Source organism: Pyricularia grisea, assembly GCF_004355905.1.
Source record: "Pyricularia grisea strain NI907 chromosome Unknown Pyricularia_grisea_NI907_Scaffold_4, whole genome shotgun sequence".
Lineage (NCBI taxonomy): Eukaryota > Fungi > Ascomycota > Sordariomycetes > Magnaporthales > Pyriculariaceae > Pyricularia > Pyricularia grisea.
In genome coordinates, this window is record NW_022156718.1 from 3,235,314 (window position 1) to 3,256,601 (window position 21,288).

Genomic DNA, 21,288 nt, shown 5'->3' on the forward strand with positions numbered 1-21,288 from the left:
GGATTTGACTGCATTGCCGTGCTTCGCTTCGAAATCATCAGTTCAATGTGTTCTTTGTGGTTCTGCAGTGTAAAATCTGGATATCGCGGTTCGATTGGATGGCTGTGGGGGGAAATCTATGGGTCCCATGGAGCTATAGCAATCGCTTGGCCTGGCATCCACCACTAAAAGGGCCTGTACTTGCCCTATTTGGCATACCTGCTTGACCTGGAAGATAGGAGGCCTAGGCTCAACCCCGCATTAGCTCTTTGTTGCGTGTCGATTGGCGCGCGTGCATTACACTAAATTAATTTCTTCCACACAGACATCAGAAACGTGCGGTCTACGTGCCTTAGTGCCTTCTACCGTATGCCTGTCCTCGGGTGACAACTCACTCACTCACTCACTCACTCGATTAGGTATGCAGTCACCGAGTTAATTGTTCTAGGTCGCCGCACACTACGGCTACCTGCCTTTTCTGGGCTCTAATTTAATGATTGAGAGTATCGGCTCATCACACTGATCAATTGCTGCTGCCCGATCAGCACTGCCAAGACAGGGGAGGGGGAAAATATGAGAGAGAATTGCAACTTGCGTATTTTGTACGACGGTAGCGAAGTACGCGAACCCAAACAACCCAAGCCAAGCACGCTTGTCTAGTCGATCATCCCTTTGCTCGGGTGCCGATGGAGGGAACGTGCATCTGACCCTTCCCACCGGGATCCAATCGAGGGGGTAAGCAATCAGATATGACACCACCAGCCCGGCACCGGGACGGCAAGCAGTTTCTTTTGGGATTTGGTCAACCTATCACCACTGGCCACTGATCTATCGGAGGCAAAACCCGATCACAAACCCAAGACAACGACAGCGAGATACCACAGGGCCGACTTCTTTTAGTTTTCCGGGAGTCTCGGCTCGAAGCAACCAAAGCCCACCCCTGATTTCCAAGAATCTGTACAGTTCAGGTGAGCTTGCCACATATCTTGGAAGAGAAGATGCTCCATCTTGTTCACCAGCTCCTTTTTTCTTAATCTTATCTCCTTCAAACAGCCGCAATTCCACCATAATTTCTTCTGAAGCTCGCCTGGGTCCAGCTTTCAATTGTTTCCCCCTGTACTTAGGTACTCTTTGGAGGGCCTTGCAGATCATGCAGACGCCCCTCAGCATAGTATAGGCGGAACCAATGAGTTTGCTCCATGTTTTTATGGAGGGGTAAACAGCATCAGCGCAAACAAGCCCCGGCTTTTTCATTTGCTCACGAAACAGAAAGACAAAAAACAAAAAAACAAAAAAACAAAAAATAAACATAAGGAAATGGTTCTCTTGGCATGTATAACCCTCCCTGATAATTCTTGTGGCGCCACCTCATTTGTATAGGAGAGCCTGACTCTTATAAAAAAATTAAAAAAAAATATATAGAAAAAAACACCGTTAATTTGTAATCATCATGTTTGTTGAAGTTGCAACAAGCAGCATATCTTAGTCGGAGTCAGGCTCAGTCAGCCCAGCAGAAGCCCGATAATTCTTGGCTTTCTCCTCTTTCTCGAGAAATCGATTTGACGGAATGATACTTCCGGAGACGTTGCTTCAAATCAAGGCTTGACCGCCGACTTGTGTCGCCTACCGGCTATTGGTTAAAGATGTAAGCGTTCCAGAGAACGAACTGACCCTCCTGTTTCTCGAGTATCCACACCCACCAAGCCGGCACCCGTTCTGCAGGGTACCAGACTGTCGGATACGACGTTCTGGGACGTTTCTTTTGCTTCTCATTTCCATCCTCGTTCTCTCTCGTCAGCTTCCATACCTTTTTTTCTCTTTTTCTTTCTAACTAGGAGGGTTAGGCTGTGCTCCCCAAACCCCGGCGAGTTTGACCGAGGTTTTAATACAAAAAGCCTTCAAGAGCCCGTTGTCCTTGTTACAGAGCCAGCTTCGTATTCTTTTGCCACAGATTACGTTCTCACATCGTTCGATCTTCCAGGACCAATCTGCAGTGACACCATTTCAAGAGAAAACAAGAACGTTGAGATTGGCTGCCTTTGTATTTGGAATCTCACTGCAGTATTTTCTTTTTCTTGGTCCTGTCCAGGATTACTTGATCTTTTGCTACACTGTTCATCCACCATCCCACTGGCTTGTAGAACAGCCATACAAGTTCGGCCATGGGTGATTTTCCATTCACGATGAATTCGGTTATGCCATCTAATGACATCAAGGTTTGAGGAGTCTTTCACTTCACTTTGTTGCCGAGTTCTACCTGCACACATGCTTATACATGCTGTGAGATTGTGCAAAGTGTGGAGAGGAAAATCGCGCATCTTTACCGTAAGTACCACCTAGTCTAGGTAGTATATGTGTTCAGGACTCATTGAGACTGACAAACAAACAAATTCAGGGACGTCGAAACCACTCTGGACAGCTTCAGGGAAGTCCGCAAAGAGAATGGAAGGACTTATCACTCGTTCCGGGCAGGGTGTGAGTATTATGACCCAAAAAAAAAACCCTATTTTATAGGATGTCAATACAGGCACCCCTTATAGTGACATCCCTTTACATCGTGTGACCTTTATATTGACGAACCGAACCCTTTAATTCCAAAAACATAGCCTACCCATTTCCCAACGATGACGCTGAAACGGAGAGGTTAAAGTTTCAATATGATATCATAACCGAGGTACTCGGTCGCAACTATTTTGCGCCATTCACACAAGATAATCCTCCAACACGGGTTTTGGACATTGGTACAGGACCTGGGCAATGGGCAATAGAGATCAGCGATGAATTTCCAGAGGTAGCCAGAGATTCTTACGCTTGCTATCTACACAAAGGATGATACTGATATGCTGGTCGATAGGCGGAGGTGATTGGCACCGACCTCTCACCAATACAGCCAAATGAAGTGCCTGAAAATTGCTACTTCTACGTCGACGACTCGTAAGCAATTCCCCCGGTGCCTGCTCTATATTGAGAGTAGAAGAATGAGGTTGAATGTATGCCTAAATCTAACTAACAGCAACAGCTCCGAAGAATGGGACTTTGGCTTTGAGTTCTCCTACATACACACCCGTCTCACCTTTGGCTGCTTCTCCGACATGCGCACGCAGGTAATCGACCAGGCGCTGCGCAACCTCAAACCCGGAGGCTGGCTGGAGTGCCAAGAGCTCGACCCGGTCCTCGCCTGCGACGACGGCACCATGCCGGCCGACTACTCGCCGAAGCAGCTGACGCTGGCCCTGGAGGCGGCCTCGCGGATAGCGAAACGGCAGTTCACGTGCGCGCCGCTGATCCGCGGCTGGCTCGAGGAGGCCGGCTTCGTCGACGTCCAGCAAAAGGTCTTTAAGCTCCCCGTCAACGGCTGGGACGCCTCGAGTCCACGCGCCAGCGAGCTCGGCGAGATGTGGTTCGATAACCTGTCGAGCGGACTAGGCGCCGTCTGCACGGCGCTGCTGCATCGGCATGCGAACAAGCAGTTTGAGGAGATTGAGGTATGTATCTTGGAATTCATTTTTTGTGCTGCTGGAAAAGGGGCCCAAGTTTTTTTTTTTTTTTTTTTTTTTTTTTTATATATATCCTCCCCCCTTCTTCATTGGAAGCACATCGGTCGACTAACGTCTTTTTTGTTGTCGTGCAGGTGTCGCTGGTTGATGTTCGGCGGCAGCTACGGTCCCAGAGTGTACATGCATATCATTCACTTTACGTAGTTTGGGGCCGAAAGCCTTTCGAGGGCGAGATGACTTTTTCATGATAGCGACTTTTGGCGTCATGAAACGCGCCTGAAGAATTAAACTTTGCAGGGTAAACGAAAGCGGTGCGCTTTGATCGTGTTAGGCACGGCATTGTTTTTCAACACTTGGACGTGGGTGGGTTATGTTTGACTTGAAATGACGGAACACGGGACGCAGGACAGGCGCACATATTACCGACAACACAGTCGCTCCTCTTGCGGGCAAGGATAGAAACAAAAGAATAAGACTAAATCATGAGAAGAATGGATTGCTTGTTGGCATCATCTTGAATGATCCTCTCGCTTATTTCCATGTTGTCTAAGTCAGCCTGAAGTGCTTACCGTCTTGACATCATTCAGTCGCTTATGTTGAGGATCAACCTGGAGATGATCGTTAGCATGACTTTCTTCGTGATTCGGGGAAAAAAAAAACCCAATGGTAAATGATTGGATCTTCAGTGAACACATTCAGTGCGGCTTCGGCTACCGGGGTGATTACCCGCATTTGATCCCAAGTTAACTTTTTTTTTTTTTTTTTTTTTTTTCTCTGGCTGTTGGTGTCCAGATGCCAGCGCGCGGGTGTACATCTGATGAATACATTTCCCCCCCATTAGCTGGCGCTTGTTAAGACAAGCAGAGGTTCGGATCGAAAGGGAAACTGCCTTTTTCTTAAATCAAGGAAAAAAATCGCGCCTCACTGAATGTGCCTTGCCGCGAGATCTGGGTTCAAGGTTAGGATCTGAAGTTTTTAGAGAGTTTCACGGCGTTTGAACGGTGTTGAAGCGGGATGGAATTTCCATGTTGCAAACACCTAGGTACGTACTTCAATGCTTTAAATCAGTTTGGTCAGGCCCCCAAAAAGATGGTTTTTTTCCCTTTCTTTCTGTTGGGTTAGGGGTGACTGATTGAGTTTTAGTTTTATTTGTCACTTTTCTATATATTTTTTTTCCGCTTGTTTATCGCTTGTCTCTCTGTCGTTTGCCTCCTCTCGCATCAAAACGTCGTGGCGCGCCGTTGTGCATCGACACCCAGCTAAGAGACAGATCGCGTGTTAGACTTGAGATAAAATAGATCGATACGTTTCTCAATACGTTCAATACGTGCTAACAAACCTACTTGACTCCGCAACATGCCCAATAATCCTACAGCCCCTGACCTCGTAGTATCCTCCTGTGGTGAGCAGCCTTGTGGGCATCAATGTCGATCAGTTCTACTTCCATCTTCGATGTAGGACACGATTGTCGGTCGGATCGGAATTAATACTTACCTCAGGCACAGTAAACGTGTTTGGATTTGCATGGGACCAATCAACAGTTGACGTGCGTGGTACTTTTAGTGCTGTTTCCAATATCAACGATTGTTGTTCCTTTGGGCAGGATGAGATCCTTTGCTTGATTAATTACGATATACTGAATGATAAATATCTTTTGCTGTTGTTCCTGGTAAATCCAGCAATCGAACCCCCATCCCTCATTAAATTACAACGTAAATATTGACCCTTGATTATCCAATTTTGTCCTGATTCGTTCAATCCCGCCCAACTCGATTAATTGCCTCCCAAGTACCGCTGGGCCGAAGCAGGCCAGATAAGTCCGAGAACAAGGCACCCCTCCTCTCATGATACCAGGCCCCAGTTCGTTCTTGCCCCATGCCCATTTCCCCCCAAAACTACGACCGCTAAACTGAACCGGGCCAAGCCCCAAAACTTGTCGTAATCCACACCTGTTTTTGACTTCAACTCTTGCAAAGCCTCTCGCGGTGCCCTGCCCCCCTCGAGGAAAGCGACCCGTTTCGTTCGTTTCCTTGTCGTCATCACGACCGACCATAGCCATCATCCTTTCACCTCGCCCTCTCGACGACACATCGGCAGAAGAAAGACATCTCTTCCTTTCAGTGCCACCGTGCAACCGGCCGACCGAACACGCGACCGAGCCGTGAGCAACCATGTCAGGGGCACAAAGCAAGCGCCAGGCGGCGCGGAACGAAAAGGTCCTGCAGGAGCTCGTCCAGGGCGTGCCGGGCAACAATCTTTGCGCCGATTGCCATTCTCGTAACCCAGGTACGAAGGACTCTATGAGTAGATTGGTAATCTTGGCCGTCGGCCTTTTTGATTTTTGTCAACTAACAATCGACGTCTCCAAACAGCTTGGGCATCATGGAGTGTAAGAACCGAGAACACACCCTCCTGACCAGCGCGCTTTCACAGTTCCAACAAGACGCGTCTAGAGAATCCGAATACGGGACTGACACTCACTTCTCTCATTGTAGCTTGGTGTCTTTCTGTGTATGCGTTGCGCCGCTATACATCGCAAGCTGGGGACGCACATCTCGAAAGTCAAGTCCTTAAGCATGGACAGTTGGTCCAACGAGCAGGTCGATGTGCGTGCAATACCAACATCGAATTGTCCCATTTCCTGCATTCGATGTGACTAATCATCATCTTTTTGTCCTCCAGAACATGCGCAAGGTCGGCAACGCCACTTCCAACAAGATCTACAATCCCCAGAACAAGAAGCCCCCTGTCCCCATCGATGCCGACGAAGCAGACTCGGCCATGGAGCGATTCATTCGGCAAAAGTACATGAACAACTCGGTTGCCAGCGCGAGGCGGCACAACACGGGTAGCACCGAATCCGATGAGACTCCTCCCCCACTGCCGCCAAAAACCCCCAGCAGGTTTGGGTTCCGTTCTGCCTCTTCCATCTTCCCACTTTCGTCCAAGGCAAAGAAGGATGCCGACTCGTCCAGGAGACCTCCGCCCTCGCCACGAAGCTTTGATGACCGTGCAACGCCCGTCTCGCCTAGAGGCAGGCCATCGAAACCATTTGGGGCGTCCGTTCAGCATGACAGCCAGGATGACATGGAGCATAAGCTAATGCGGTTGCGGGATATGGGCTTCCTCGATGAGCAGCGGAACTCTATGGTACTACGTGGCATGGGTGGGAATCTGGAGAAGACGGTTGAGGCTTTGGTCAGATTGGGAGAAGGGTCTGCTGGGCTGTCTGTGGCTCGGGAAACAGTCACGCCGCTCAAGCGATCATTGGCCACATCATCATCTAACCTGGGCGTTCAGCAGTCGGCCACATCCCCGTCAGGGTCGTCAACAAACCCCTTCGACATGTTGGACATGCCGTCCGCCCAACCCCAGTCGTCCCAGTCGACGGGTACGCTTCAGAACAAAAACCCGTACAACAATGCGCCGACGAATCCTTTCGGAGTTCCAAACCAGCAAAACTATGGTCTCGAGCAGGCTCTCCAGAACATGTCACTTTCAGCACCACCGCAACCGCAATCCCTGTTCCCTCACCATACTGGAGGTGTTTCCGCCTATAACCAGGGGCAACAACCACAGCAGCAGGACTATAACCCATTTCATCAGATGCAGCATAGTCCACAGGCATATCAGCAACAGCAGGCAGTCAACGGGCAGATGCTGCAAATGCCCCAGAACACGGTACCAACGGTCTTTAACAATAACCAAACGTATCCTCCTATGACGCAACAGCCAATGCCGACAGGGTCCAATCCCTTTTTGCAACAGCAGCAGCCAGCATCTCTCTCTGTCAACACAGCTGTTGGTGCGGGGCAATTTGCAGGCAACCCCTTCATGGCTAAATCACCGACCCGAGTCCAATCGCCGACGACTCTGACTCAGATTCCTGAGCAGACTCAACAAAACTTTTACCACAGCGCAACGGCAACACAGGCACCGTGGGGCTCACAAGGTCCCGCGATGCTTTACTCGACGCCATTAAGTGCTCCCGTCCAGTCGCAGACTAACAACCCCTTTTTTGTGCCGCAACAGCAACCACAGCAGCAAAACATGGCCCCGAGACCAGACACGGCGTCAATCATGGCCTTGTACAATAGCTCGCCAGCACCACAACCAGCTTCAAATCCTTACCAACAGCAACAGCAACATCTGAACCAGGGTGGCAACATGCCCCTGACCTCCTCACCCGGCCAGATTCAGCAGCAACTGCAACAGAACCAACAAAACTTCACGGCTCAGGCGCCAGCGAGGTCATTGACTACACCGGCCCTCTCGTCTGGTAGCAAAAATCCGTTCATGGGCATGACTGGCGGACCAGCCGAGGTCACGCCACCATCCGGCGCCAGGAGTAGGGACAGCGTGCTGGCCCAAGGATTGGAGTGGACTAATGGGCGGCATAGCCCGGACGCGTTTGCAAGCCTCAGCGCCCGGACATGAGATCCTGCCTGAGAGGGACGGTTGGATGAAGGACATGAAGTGAAGACGGCAATAGATGTTGTGAGGGATGATAAGTAATGTAATGAAAGCTTGGGTGGAATGGGAGGACTTGAACTGCTGCTGGCCGAGCTTACCGGTCGACCTGGAATGCTTGTGCCTTTGTGTTGATTTTAAGCAAAATTGTGGAGATAATTAGGCTGAGGCCTTTGTATACACACACTGTATTCTTTTGTTTTCTTCTGGCGTTTGAGGAATGCATTTGCGACTTTGCTTGACAGACACACCACTAGAACTAGACAATTACAGCATAGCACATGTATACGGGCTATTCAAGTCGGTTTAGACAGCGATCAAGATGATAGCGTATTGATGCAGAATATACCGATATAACCTTGTGTCTCGCCCTAAACTATTTCAGATATATCTGAGTAAAATTCAAGGACAAGCAAATTGACAACACGCCAATGCCAAATTCATAACCCAGGGGTGTCTATATCACATTATAGTACAAAGTCAAAAGTGTATGCCAACTGTGCAAGGGCAAAATTCTCGACGTCTTAAACACAACCGCCGCCTCTAACAAGGATCCAAGGTTATCCTCAGTAGCCTTCAAGTTGCAACAACCAACCGCCGCCACCCCGAACGAATCAAACCTTCTCCCACTCCACAGACGCACCGCAATCCTCAGAGCCTCCTCCTCCACTACCACCACCGCCACCCCAGAGCCTCTCCAGCATCCGATCCCTATGGTCCACCAGGGCCGGGGCCTCGGCCGCCAGCGCTTCGGCAAGCGACCTGTCGCCCCACGGCAGCGCGAGAAGCAGGTGCGTGTAGGCGAAGACGGCGGCGTCGAGCAGGCCCGGGCCCGCGGGGCCGGCGAACCACTTGCGGCCGCTCAGCTCGGCGCCCAGGCTCGCAAACGCCCGAGCCGCGTCGGCGCGCAGCGTCGAGGCCGAGGGGCTGTCGACGCCGTTGTGCGACGCGGCCAGCTCGGCGTGCGCGGCGGCGCGGAGCTGCGCGTGGAGAGCGCGCTGGGCCAGCGTCGACCGGCTCGCTGGCGACAGGTACAGAGACGTCAGGAGCTCGGTGTTGGCCGGCTCGAGGTATAGGGCGTGGAGCCAGGCGCGGCGGATCGGGTGGTCGACTAGAGAGGTGTTGAGGGCTTCGGATTCCTTGGTCAGGGTGGTGGTGGGTTCTGATTGTTGGGGGGTGTTGTTGGTTTTGGTGGCGGCTGCGGCGTAGGCTTGGAGTTTGTTGGCAGGTATCGGTGTCGGAGACGAAGGCGGGAGGAGGAAGGGGAGGGCGCCTGTCGGGGATGCGTGGTTCGTCGACGGTAGGATTTGGACCTCGACGCCTGCTATGCGAAGGAATGTCTAGTGCAACGGGAAGACAGTTGCATGTCAGCGTTGTTTGTGGCAGTGGTTCGGCAGAGAAGGCGGTATACTCACCTGCCACTTTAGGCAAGTAGGGTTAAAGCTAGGCCGGCCCTTGGCGGCATCCTCGTCAGAGATGAAGACAAACAGAGTTGGGAGACTGCTGCTGCTGCTGCTGCTGCTGCTCTCCCGGGGTCGAGGACATCGCGCCGGCAGGTCGTTGGCCGGGTATGTGTAGAGTGGGAAGCGGGCAAACAATCTCTGCAGGGGTGCAGGGATGCGACCTGGCAAGAGGGTGTATCCGGGAGCGGTGGCGGAGGACGACGCGGAGGCGGCCGAGGTCTTGGGCGGTGTGCCTTGCGCCGGTTGCTGTTGTTGCTCCGTCATCTTAGCTCTTCTGATGGGAAGTGGCGTGGTGTTTGGCTATCGGCAACTCTGAGCGATGTTACCTATCGTATGATCAAAGTGACTTTGCTTTGGGGGGTCGGGTTGTAATGCAGTTCTCGCCACCGTAAAGGACTGGGATCCCGGTGACGGCCGGCATTTACTGCCGTTGAGTTTTTTTTATTGGTTTCTTGCTCAGCGGCGCCGGCCATGTTCAACCCCCGGATGCTTAGTGGGGTCTCTTCCCGGAAAGACCCACATGCGGCCCCATAAACCCCTGCTGCGCGTACGGGAATTATGCACGTGCTTCAACTTGACGAGGTTCGGATCGACGAAAGGCATCTTACTCCATACTACCAACACTACATAGTTAATGACCCTGTGAAAGTTTGCTGTCAAGGACATATAGATAAAGTGTCATCTTCAGGTGTTTGGACGTCAGGAAGAGGTGGGTTTCGTTTCGCTTACATGGCAGCGGCCTTATTTCCATACCTTCCATGTAGCTACCGTAGTAGTCTACTTGTTGAAGCCCCTCAAAAAAAGTACCCCAATGTCCAACCCCTCGGCCAAATTCCGATTAATCCCGGCACCGCCACTATTCCGAGTAGGAAAAAAAAAAGAATAGGCCCACTTGACGATACCCCGTTGTAATATGGGTTCTAGTCAGGTAAATCCATGCCTTGATGCGTTATATGAAGAAAGTATTCAAGATTTGGCTTGCCAAGCTTGCAGCCCATCTTTTCCATCCGTTGTCAAATTGAGTATGATATGCGCCCGAGGGGGGTAAATTGTCAAAGATCCGTCAGTCGCTGCACGAAATACTACTTCGTACAGCAAAATGGAACAACAACACCAACCATCACTGCATAGGGTGACATGGAGGCTAGACCCGAAACTTTGCTGTGCGGCAAGCGGGTTGGTTTGTGACCAATTAGCATGTGCTTCAGATGCATATTTTTTTTTTACAGAGGTATCTTTTACTTTATTTAATTATTATTTGTTGGATTCCTTCTTTTAAAACCCCTCATCATCTAGAAAAACAAATTTTCTTCCTTTCAACTCAAAAAGCGGTCTGGAAAAACTTTTCCGACTCATTTTATATTTTACTACCGTCAGATCGGGTACCGGGTAAATGTTCAGCGACGGTGGTTCTTCGGTAAGTGAATGTTGTTGTTGTACAAGGGTGCCTGAAGAACTGCCGAGAAGACAAAGAGAAAAAATAAATCATTTCACAAGTGGTTCTGAGAACGCATGGATATACGAAAACAGAAACCTTTGTGGGGAACAGAATGGGCATGAAGTAAATGGAGTTTCTGGTCAGGCATGTTGGTGCAAAATAAGGGGACCAACTGGTACTTTGCCGGTACAAGCGGCTCTTTTTAGAGTCAGCCTGAAAACGTCCTGGTTGCGTGCTTGGTGGTCCTTGACGTTTGGTCCCACAAAATAATCGTCCCATCGTTTAGAACTGGTAGCGCTTGCACAAACTTCTACGTTTGCGGCGCCTCCCCGCAAAACCCCACACATGGTGCCTGCCACCAGGCGCTCTTGGGAGAGCCCCTGCACCCAGGTACCTAGGTACCTACCAAGTACCCAATCCTTGGGCTATCCACCATTTGGCACTGGCTTGTCTTTTAATTCCTGCCTGACCATGACGCTTTTATCCACTATTTCGTTAGCAGCCAAGTCAACCGTGGAGGGATGGGATAGGGAAAAATAGGACAGAAGAGAATCATGTTAGGGATGATGTACATCGACGCCCCGTCAAAAGTCTAATGAAAGCTGCCTCGGTCTTATGATTTTAGGTACTCGTCTATAAGCGGATCTCTGGACCAGCGGAGCTGCCTCGGTCTTTTGATGCTGAAATGGGTTTTTTTTTTCTTCTTTCTCTCCCCTTCCCTTATCCGGTTTTTAATTTTTTTTTTTTTTCAAATTTCTTCCACAAGAATTCCGCGTACATCTCTTTCATAAACCTATCCTGAAATTCCAAATGAAATCAAACTTCCCTTACAATTCTGCATAACCGGCATTCAACGTACAACGAAGGCACATATTCCAAGGTACTCACTCCGGACTGTACACACAACCTGCATCACCACCCACACCATCCCGCGCACTGCCGTCTTGGGCACCACCAACCGTTATCGATCCTACCCATCTGCTACGCCTCCTCGTACCCCCAGGCTTACCCTCTTGACAAACAAGGAGGACACCAAACAACTATTATTATACTCAAGCCGCATCTCGATAGGTTGACGTTAAATCCTTATCGTTTTTCTTTGTCTGCCTGCAGAGCATCTGCCTACATACGGAGTATTCGTTGGCAATTCTTTTGCTTCTCTTTCGGTTAGGTATTTGGGCTTGCCGCAACCACTCAAGAAAAGCGTCCCCAAGCAAAAAGAAAAAAAACACCGCTGGGTTTACTTTTTCTTTCTTCTTTTAATCGACCCATTCAGTCGGCACCAGCTCATAAAAGGGCGTGGGGTTCATTCAACTCAAAACTTTTTTCCCACCTTTATCATTCGGTCATAGTCTCGACTCTGTCGTACTGCCTACCCGCTCTCCCTTCTCCGTATTCTTATCTGGCACCACAACCCCGGTTTCGAGGACCAGAGCCGAGATATCCAAGAGCCATACGAACCCACCCACTTACTAGTATCCTAGCGTCGGGTAAACTCGTGTCCCTTTTTTTTTTTCTTCTTCTTTTTCCTGCTTAAAAAGAAGTCGAGCTCTTCGTCGAACCCATTTTTGGTTGTCATCACATCCTTTATTCTCATTCTATCGCATACTCTGGGATTCAGCAGTAATCACAACGGAGCATAACATCCATCACAACAACTTGTCTACTCGGGTAAAACCATTCAAATACACCAAAACACAAAATCATGGACGCCTCACGAACAACACAACAAGTCCCATCGACGGCTTCGAACTCGGCAAGAACCTCGCCCGCAACAACGCAGCACGTACCCATGTACCAGCAGCCCGCCGCATCGCCCGTCCAGTCGAGCCAGTCGACCGAGCCGTTCCTCAAAGACTTCACCCTCCTTGCCGAGGCAGCAAGGAGAGCGCAGATGGGAATCATGGTTCGAGACCTTGAGAGTTTCGGGCTCTCGTAGGTCATGTCAGCCTATGCACATAACTCTCTTCCAATCAATGTACTTTCTATCCTAAGGTACCAAATCGAAGCGTCAAGGGCGGAATCCGCCGGGACCAATCAAGCAGCCAGTCGGCGATAGCCCCCAAGAGTTGTGGGAAACTCTTCGTCGTCATCGCGCCTTGGAATTTTTTTTTTTCTCTTCTTTCATTCTTACTCCATTTCTCCTTCGCGGGAGAATTCTCGGCATCGGGGTAGCGGAACCAAAGACCATATTATTTCGCTTCCCTGCTTCGGCTATCCTCTTTTTTGTTTCTCCTACGAGGAGAGCGATGACGGAAAGTGGAGCCTTATGCTTTGGGGGTTCTTCTGGAAAAAGACAACCCTGAAATCAAATCTTGCAACGATTTTGGGAGACGGAGAAGAGAAGGGAAAAAATGGATGTCGATCCACAAGAGCCCCATTCTCAATGATTACCCAGATTTTGGGGAAATGTATTGAGGGAGGATTGATAACGAGGAAGGACCTTGGCTGGGGCGACCGACCACTCGACATGTTTTGTCCCGACCCGACCGTACACTTATGCGACCCCGAAACTGGAACTTTCAAGCGCACACAGCATCAACATCATCGACATTATCACGACTCGCCGCCTTCTTTTCGCCTTGCTTTTTCTTGTCATTTTTTTATTGTCCCTGCCAGAAGCGTCTTTGCCTAGTAATTATGTTTTAATCGTGTTATTCTTTCGTTTTTATCACTTGACATATGGAATCGCGGCTCAGCTGCAGCCGGATGCTCCAAGATTCTTTTTTCTTTTTGTTTTGCAATATAGCTCATAGAGCTGGGAGTCATTGGCGTTGGGAAATAATACGGGAAATACCACGGGCAAATGTTGATTTGCATAGGCCATTCATAGGCTGATCAAGAAAGATTTTTTCTACTTTATCCACTTGCATTGTGTTCTTTGTTTATTTGCTTTTTCTTTCCTCATGGTCATGGAATAAAATCTCCGAGGCGGACGGCCCACCGGCTGCGTGCGTACGTGCGTGGCTCTGGGAAGCCGTCTTCGTGTTAGACATTGCGACTTCGAATGGCTTGAAAGCCACCTACAGATTAGGCTAGAACTAGACTAGTTGGGGGTGCGCAAGTACGAAGTAACAGATCATTTCAGCCCTTACAAGCCGGTGAATTGCATGTTAGTTGCTGCTGATATACTGTGACCGGGACTGTCTGGAGTACAGTACCGTACCATCAATGGAGATTGAGTTCTAGAATCATTGCTGATTCTAGTCTAGTCTAGTCTAGTCTAGTGGCTGAATAATCCTACGAACGCAATTCCGTACGGTACAAAGTTCAAACGTTTTTATGAAGCCTGAATTTATTTTGGACAAAATCATCACGGGTTCAACTTAAAAATCGTCAAAAAATAATTCTATTGGAGATTTTTATCTGGTTGCTCAAGTTATCGTTGGCGATACGCTTCCTAGGCTCACTCAAATACTATCCCTAATTCTCTCTGTAAATACCTGTAACACCGCGCATTCAATCGCGCCACTTGCAAACCCTGCAAAAATGGATTGATTGATAATCCAATCCCACAAGCCGTTGAGGTTGCAACATGCTCACTTTGCAGATATGGGTGGGATCCACAAAACCTCCCGCAAAGGAACGTCATTCCTCCCTTTTTGGGTCTTGAATGACAGCGATTGCCTGCTTGGATCCTCTTCATCGTGATGGAATTGAACCTCTCTCCCTGAACAACCGTGCCGAGGCTACTGGGAAGAGAACTGTACACTAGGTCTAGTGTACCCATCAAACGAACCTGTGATCCGTTATTTGATCCAGTTGATTGTTAAGATCCCGACCCTCAACAAAGAAAAGAAAAGCCGCCGAGGTCCAGAACGACGCGCACCTTCTGTTTCCCACTCATGCGCGTTTGTTTGGCTTCAGACGTGACGCATATTTTTCCTTGGACTGAGACCAGACGGACGCACGCATACACACACGCACGCACGTGCCTTGCGCAGAAAGACGAAACCAGAAAGAAAAAAGATCAGGTTTCGAAATTAAAAAAGAAAGCCACATCAGGCCAAAAGGGATGGCATCAACTCCCGCTCCCGGATCGCTCGGACGTCACCCCGGCGATCCGGAAAACGATAGCGAGGGTAACTACCTATCGGGCACGACGAGCGCGACCGAGACGGCACCACTTCTGCAGAACCGCCGGGACGGTACTGACTATGACGGCCACCGCGGGACGAGCTCGCTCGGCAGCACGCTGACTAACGGATCGACGACGCCGACGACTCAGACGACGCTGCAGCCCAGCGCCGGGGACGGCGCCGACGAGGAGGATGCCGGCGATGGGGATGCGGACGATGATGAGCCGGCAGCGACCCTCTCCTCAGGCCGGGCCTTTGCGTTGATCATGAGCATGTGGGTCCTCATCTTCCTCCAGGCCAGCAACACTTCGGGCATGACCATGGCCCAGTCGGACGTAGCCGCCGACCTGGACGCGTACGAGTCCGCCATGTGGTTCACGTCGTCCTACCTCATGGCCATGTCGTCCCTGGCCCCCTTGGTCGGCAAGCTGGCTGTCGTCTTCTCCACGGCCACCATGGTTGTCGTCTCGTCCTGCGCCTTTTCCCTAGGTGCCATCATGTGCTCCCAGGCCACGACGTTTGCGGTCTTTATCGCCGGCAGGGTCCTGTCGGGGGCTGGCGGCGCCGGGGTCATGACCCTCTCATTGATATTGGTTATTCAGTACACCAGCAAGAAGCGCAGGGGATTGTTTATTGGCCTTGTTAATGCTGGTTTTACCGTTGGCTTGTCGAGTGGTGCGATTGTCTTTGGTGCACTTATACCAGTGGTCGGTTGGGTATGATATCAACCTATTGCATTATTTCCTTTTGTGTGGCTTTCGTCCTAACTTATACACCGACTCGCATCACTAATCCTGTGCCTCATGACAGAGAGCTCTCTTCTACCTCCAAGTTCCCCTAGGACTCTTGGGTGGTTTGGGTGTCTGGTTGAGCCTGCCACGGACCGCCAGTCATGACGTGACAAAACCAGCTGGTCAGCAAAAGACCATCTGGCAGAAGCTGGCTGACATCGACTACCTGGGCGCCGCCACAATGATCATCACCCTGGTACTCTTTCTCTACGGCCTATCCGCCCCAACCGTGCAGTGGACGCCCATCGCCCTCTCGGCCGTCTCCCTGGGACTCTTCCTCTACGTCGAGCACCACGTGGCGTCGGACCCCGTTATCACGCTGGAAGTCCTGCGCAGCCGCGGCATCCTGCTGTCCTGCCTCGCTCAGCTCGGCTTCATGGCAGCCCGCTGGACCGTGCTATTCTACGCCCCAATCTTCGTCCTCGCCGTCCGCGGCCTCTCCCCCGCCGTCGCCGGCGCCACCCTCGTCCCGACCAACATCGGCTTCGGCTCGGGCGGCCTGTTGGTGGGCTGGCTGCACATCCGCCGCGGCGGCTCATTTTGGCTGCCGTGCCTCATCGCCCTGTCGCTGTTCGGTTCCGCCCTGCTATGCATTAGCTTCACCAGCAACGCCACGGCTCCGGCCTGGCTGTACGTGCTCGCCATATTCGCAAACGGCCTCTGCACCGGAGCAGGCCTCAACTACACCCTCGCTCACACCCTGCACCACGCCCGCCCCGGCGAGACCCAGTACGTCGCCGCCAGCCTGCTCGCCACATTTCGCGGCTTCGCCGGCAGCTTCGGCACCGCCATCGGCGGCGGCATCTTTGGCCGCACCCTCAAGGCCCAGCTCGCCGAGGGCTTTCGCCGGCTGGACGGCAGCGGCGACGTGCTGAGACCCGGGAGGGAGAAGCTCATCAACAAGCTTATCGGCAGCCCCGCGCTCGTCTTTGGCGGCGACCTGTCGCCCCTGGAAAGAGTCATCGCTATTCAGGGGTACGAGGTCTCCCTGCGGGTCTTGTATCAGCTCGCGGCCGCCCTCACCGTCTTGGTGGTCTTGGTTCAGGCGGGCACCGGGTGGACGGCGCCGGCGAGTAGGTTGGAGGAGGAGGAGACGAGGGAGAGGTTCAGAGAGGCGGATGCTAACATGGAAGCCTGATGTTGAATCATAACCAATAGGTTTTACATCTGGTTTTTTTGTTTAGACGTAAGCTTTTGCTTGCCTAGAGGAGCAGTTTTAGACTACACGGAACACCCAGCGCATGCGCATATAACCCGTTACAGAACCCCGGCAGCCAAACAAAGTGATTTAGATGATACCAAAGTTTCACACTGGAATTCTTTTCCGAAAACCTTGTCACATTAGAAGACAGTAGCATGCAAGACAGCAAGCATAAAGGTATCCATGTCGACTGTTAAAACGACAAACAATGAGTCGCCCATGTCGGCCCAGAGTTCAACTTTGGGTAGCATATAATGGACTTTGACCCAAATAGCCGGGAGCTTTGCGAGCATGTTTTTTATTACTATTGATGATACTTTGCTTGCCTATTCGGCCTGGGAACCTCAGCAAACAGAAGTACGAATAAAACGAGCATAACCACTGGAGCCGAGTTTCACTTTCCGCGAGTTTCTGCGCATCGAGATATCCGCGATAGAAGATTGAATACCGGGGGGAATCACACTCCTTTGAACCTAGGCGCCAGCGCAAAAGTGCCATTTTTCCAAACGCAAGTTTCGCCACAAAGCGGAAAGACACCAAAAGAGTGAATCTTGACAAAATTCTCGTTGCTCTTTTGTTTTTCTTTTCCTATTTGTTCTTTATTCTAATGATTCCTAGCCTCAAGATCACCTTTAACATATCGAACCCGTCGCTGCCAAAGCCGCAGGCCGGTAACCTGCATTGTCTTTCTTTTGAATGGGTAGGTCCGTAGCGTATGGTTTCCCGGTCCTGAAGATGAACTGTGAAAGGTTACGTCTTCAACACTCATATTTCTGACCTTGACCCCAAGTCCAGCCTTATGGTGGCGTCTAATTGGCTTCATATATTTCCAGCAGACTTCGTGAGCTTCCGCCTTACTGTAATAGTCATCCATATGATCCTTCATACAGTTGTGATAGTCCTGCGTGTTTCTAGCTTGAATTTTTTCGCATTCTGCGAGGTTCGTTGGTAGTAACGACGGCGGCGGCGGCGCTCACCAAAGCAAAAGTGGTACAAAAAATAAAAGGCTTCATTGTAAGAAGAAAGCTTGTCCATGTGATTGACTTGACAAAAGAGTCGGATTTAGTGTTAAACAATTGCTTAAGTAAACATGGTGTATTCTGAATGGTGATAGGAAATGTATGTAAAGGCGTTTAACGAGGAGTGGCGACTCCTTCTTTTACATTATCAGGTAGGCAGTCATAAAGTTCCAAACTATAAATCCTTGTTCTAAAACTTTGTATTAAATGTAGGAATATTACCTACTATATTTTAAACAGCCGCATTTAATTCAGCCTTTTGTGTAAAGAAGGGGCACCGCTATGTAAGCATATAGAATGATCGATACTATTTTAAGACCCTTCAATTATTTGAAAATATAGATGTTATATTTGTACTTTGCTCAATAGGGGCTATTGTCGGTTTCCCCAATATTGGTGCGGCCAAGATATATATAATACATGGGAGGGCCTTATCCTGGTTATGAGGAGTATATAACAAACATGCTATATTTTTACCACTTAAGTTAATGAGTGGAAATGTCACACACACACACACACACACACACACACACACACACACACACACACACACGACTAAAATAGTATATATATTACATAAAACAAACAACTGAGTGTGGCAGTTATACCGGTAACTGTACAAGCTCCACGAGTACTATGTAGAGGTCAAAATTATATCAAGATAAATGTATAAATAAATTGCACGTGTAATTCATGCAAATGAAAAAAAAAAAAAAAAAAAAAAAAAAAAAAAAAAAAAAAAAAACCAGATTATCAATACCGTGATTTCATCTCTACTCATATAGAATTTGATGCTGTGCCCGATATGTCGAGGCATAAAATTTGGTTGCAAACTTGGGAAATCGAAAATAATTATGCCATGGTGGCTTCCGGAGGTCCACACACCTTAATACCTAATTAAACAACATTCGTATATAGGAAGCTACGATATAACATCAAGGATAAAATTTAGAAGATATTTAAAGCCGCTGAAATGTAACACCGTTAAGCGTACAAAGTTGCGCAGGGCTTAGCCTATCAATCCAATTCACGACATTGCAGCAAGCCGGTAGGTATACATATTTGTCGTGACATGCGTCCAAGCTGATCAAATTCCATAAACTTGCATTAAACAATTTCATTATTGCCAACCAATATAATTTGAACTCAATACTATACTCCAGCCTCCAGGGACAATCATGGTACTTGAATATAAGGGGTTCCCGTTGGGTTTCCCCTGGGTAGACCTTGAATCTAATCGAATTCCCAGACTACAAGCCACTGCCCTTTAGAACTTCTTTTTCCGAGTCACAGTGATCCGAGCAGTCTCTGCCGGAAGCATGAAATTCAGCAGCGCCTTCCGCGGGCCAGGCCTCTGTGTAACCTCGACATCATAATTGAGAACAACGTGAGCCAGCGCCTGCTTGACCATGTGCGCCACCAACCAGCGGCCAGGACACGAGCGCCTGCCGTAGCCAAAAGGTAGGAACGTGGCAGTCGTCGTCGTCATGAGCTCCCGCTTCTTCTCCTCCTTCTTCTCCTCTTCATTCTGCTGCACCACGTCCAACTCCTCAAACGGCCTTGAGAAGCGAAAGGCGTCGTACGTGTTGGGATTCGAGTAGTTGTCGGGATCGGCGTGTATCATCTGCGCGGGGAAGACGGCGCGCAGGCCGCAGCCGGGCGTGATGCGCGCGCCGTCAACGCCCAGGTCGATGCCGTCGCCCGCCACGACGTCGAGCGGCAGGATGTGCACCGAGACGTCCGAGAGACGCATCGACTCGCGCACCGCCGAGTCGAGGCGGAAGAGGGCCTCGACGGCCTCCTTGGTGTCGACACCGTTGTGTCGTCGGGACACGCTGACGCACTCGTCCTCGAGCCCGGCCACCACGTCGTCCCGCGACGGGCTGCTGTATATGTCGAGCAGCGCGTGAGTAAAGACCCAGCCGATGGCGAAGCCAAACATGGACATGAGCGCTACGACGCGACGCGCAATCTTGGCGGGCTGCATCTGTTCGGGGCCCTCGGTGGCGGACCGTGCGATGAGCCACTTGATCACGTCGCCAGATTGCTGCTGCTGCTGCCCGTCGTCGTTCTTGTCGGTCGCCGCCTCGGCAAGTTTCTGCTCCACTAGCGGCACCAACGCCCTGAGAACCTTGCGCTGGTAGTAGCGCGCCCGCAGTGCCAGCACAGGACCCAGCAGCGGGCGTAGCGCCGGCGGCAGGCAGTTGATGGCAACACCGTCGACGATGAAGGCGCGGGCGTACAGCTGCGAGAGCTCAAAGAAGGAAGCATCACGGCAGCCGGGGAGCCCGACCAAAAGGCGCAACGCCACGCGCGCCATGATGCCTACGCCCGAGTCCCAGGCCGAGACGCCCGCGGCGGCTGCCGAGTCCTCGTCGTCCCAGCACGCACGGAACGCCGCGGGCCACTCGTCGGCGATGATGGCCGCCAGGGACGCCATTTTCTTGTGCGCCATGTCCCTGCGCACGACGTCAAAATGTATCGCCGTGTTGGCCCAGACGTCCGGGTCCGGGTGCAGGTACCGGAACTGGAATTGCTCCAGGAGACCCAGAACACCCGTTTCTTGGGTAGGGGACCGGTTGACCAGGGGAAGCATGGACGGCGGCAGCACCACGACAGGACCCCCCGTCCACATCGTCGGCAGTACAAAAGGCCGCGGGCGGGTGGCGGATTTGATGAAGCGGTCGTACCCTTCCTGTGCACCGTCCTGCAGGCTGCCGATGGATCTGAAGAGCGCCGCGATCCATGATGAGGTGCTGCTAGTGGCGTTGACGCCGCCGACGCAGTCGAGTTTTCCCCAGATGTGCTTGTGTCGGTAGATACGTGTCGACGTTGCGTAGACCAGGTTGGCGAGGAGAAGTATGGCGCCCGTGAGGGCCAGGACGACGAGGTGAGTGCCCCAACTCATGCCGAGCGAGGTATGATATCGTAAGGTGGTGAGTAAGTAGGTCTGTGCCTAGGTGATGGGTCAGGTTTCCTTTGGAGCAGTTGGTTCTTTCTGCTAGACACAGACCTGTTCTCATACCATATTTATATATATATATAAGTTACGTACCAGCAGTTAGCAACTATGACTGCCCGAGAATGTTTTACTCCGGTCAAATGGGCTCCGGGCTTATTGTCTTCACTGATAGCTTGGCAATGTCAGAATACTTGGTGTGATAACAATGAGACGTGTGTATGGTAAGCTGACACCGGTGCTTACACAAGGCTGTCTAGAAGAATGCTGGTGGCTTTGACAGACATCTATGAATCTGCAAAGAAAGACTACGTATGGTCCAGTTGTATTTATTTCCATTGCAAACACGGGGACTCTATACTCCGCACCAACCCGAGGCCTCGATATATAAG

At 50.8% G+C, this 21,288-nt stretch overlaps 6 protein-coding genes across 6 annotated transcripts; 4 read left to right on the forward strand and 2 right to left on the reverse strand.

The window, feature by feature from the left end:
* Positions 1–2,118: 2,118 nt before the first annotated feature.
* PgNI_07668 (uncharacterized protein) lies at positions 2,119–3,985 on the forward strand. The gene is made up of 7 exons (XM_031127678.1): positions 2,119–2,195; positions 2,276–2,304; positions 2,375–2,454; positions 2,586–2,770; positions 2,834–2,913; positions 2,999–3,464; positions 3,611–3,985. The coding sequence occupies exons 1-7, from the start codon at positions 2,142–2,144 to the stop codon at positions 3,722–3,724; spliced, it is 1,008 nt and encodes a 335-aa protein (XP_030981103.1). The 5' UTR covers positions 2,119–2,141; the 3' UTR covers positions 3,725–3,985.
* Positions 3,986–5,144: 1,159 nt separating this feature from the next.
* Positions 5,145–8,219, forward strand: PgNI_07669 (uncharacterized protein). The gene is made up of 4 exons (XM_031127679.1): positions 5,145–5,762; positions 5,849–5,865; positions 5,972–6,082; positions 6,159–8,219. Exons 1-4 carry the CDS (start codon positions 5,648–5,650, stop codon positions 7,911–7,913), a joined length of 1,998 nt encoding a protein of 665 aa, XP_030981104.1. The 5' UTR covers positions 5,145–5,647; the 3' UTR covers positions 7,914–8,219.
* Positions 8,220–8,560: 341 nt separating this feature from the next.
* On the reverse strand, positions 8,561–9,673 carry PgNI_07670 (uncharacterized protein; the record flags this gene model as incomplete). Its single annotated transcript, XM_031127680.1, has 2 exons — positions 8,561–9,286; positions 9,362–9,673. 2 exons carry the CDS (start codon positions 9,671–9,673, stop codon positions 8,561–8,563), a joined length of 1,038 nt encoding a protein of 345 aa, XP_030981743.1.
* A 2,879-nt stretch (positions 9,674–12,552) lies between these two features.
* PgNI_07671 (uncharacterized protein) lies at positions 12,553–12,786 on the forward strand (the record flags this gene model as incomplete). Its single annotated transcript, XM_031127681.1, has 1 exon — positions 12,553–12,786. The coding sequence occupies one exon, from the start codon at positions 12,553–12,555 to the stop codon at positions 12,784–12,786; it is 234 nt and encodes a 77-aa protein (XP_030981742.1).
* A 1,690-nt stretch (positions 12,787–14,476) lies between these two features.
* Positions 14,477–16,988, forward strand: PgNI_07672 (uncharacterized protein). Its single transcript, XM_031127682.1, has 2 exons — positions 14,477–15,642; positions 15,737–16,988. The coding sequence occupies exons 1-2, from the start codon at positions 14,863–14,865 to the stop codon at positions 16,853–16,855; spliced, it is 1,899 nt and encodes a 632-aa protein (XP_030981745.1). The 5' UTR covers positions 14,477–14,862; the 3' UTR covers positions 16,856–16,988.
* A 2,216-nt stretch (positions 16,989–19,204) lies between these two features.
* PgNI_07673 (uncharacterized protein) lies at positions 19,205–20,845 on the reverse strand (the record flags this gene model as incomplete). The annotated part of the gene is made up of 1 exon (XM_031127683.1): positions 19,205–20,845. The coding sequence occupies one exon, from the start codon at positions 20,843–20,845 to the stop codon at positions 19,205–19,207; it is 1,641 nt and encodes a 546-aa protein (XP_030981744.1).
* Positions 20,846–21,288: the final 443 nt, after the last annotated feature.

What these genes read in the sequence shown, in the direction of transcription:
- PgNI_07672 (XM_031127682.1), top strand. Translation starts at nt 14,863, where the DNA reads ATGGCATCAACTCCCGCTCCCGGATCGCTCGGACGTCACCCCGGCGAT. An exon ending in TTATACCAGTGGTCGGTTGG is followed by an intron (nt 15,643 to 15,736) that starts GTATGATATCAA and finishes GCCTCATGACAG; the next exon opens with AGAGCTCTCTTCTACCTCCA.
- PgNI_07669 (XM_031127679.1), top strand. Translation starts at nt 5,648, where the DNA reads ATGTCAGGGGCACAAAGCAAGCGCCAGGCGGCGCGGAACGAAAAGGTC. An exon ending in GGTCCAACGAGCAGGTCGAT is followed by an intron (nt 6,083 to 6,158) that starts GTGCGTGCAATA and finishes TTTGTCCTCCAG; the next exon opens with AACATGCGCAAGGTCGGCAA.
- PgNI_07668 (XM_031127678.1), top strand. Translation starts at nt 2,142, where the DNA reads ATGGGTGATTTTCCATTCACGATGAATTCGGTTATGCCATCTAATGAC. An exon ending in GAAAATCGCGCATCTTTACC is followed by an intron (nt 2,305 to 2,374) that starts GTAAGTACCACC and finishes AAACAAATTCAG; the next exon opens with GGACGTCGAAACCACTCTGG. An exon ending in TCAGCGATGAATTTCCAGAG is followed by an intron (nt 2,771 to 2,833) that starts GTAGCCAGAGAT and finishes GCTGGTCGATAG; the next exon opens with GCGGAGGTGATTGGCACCGA.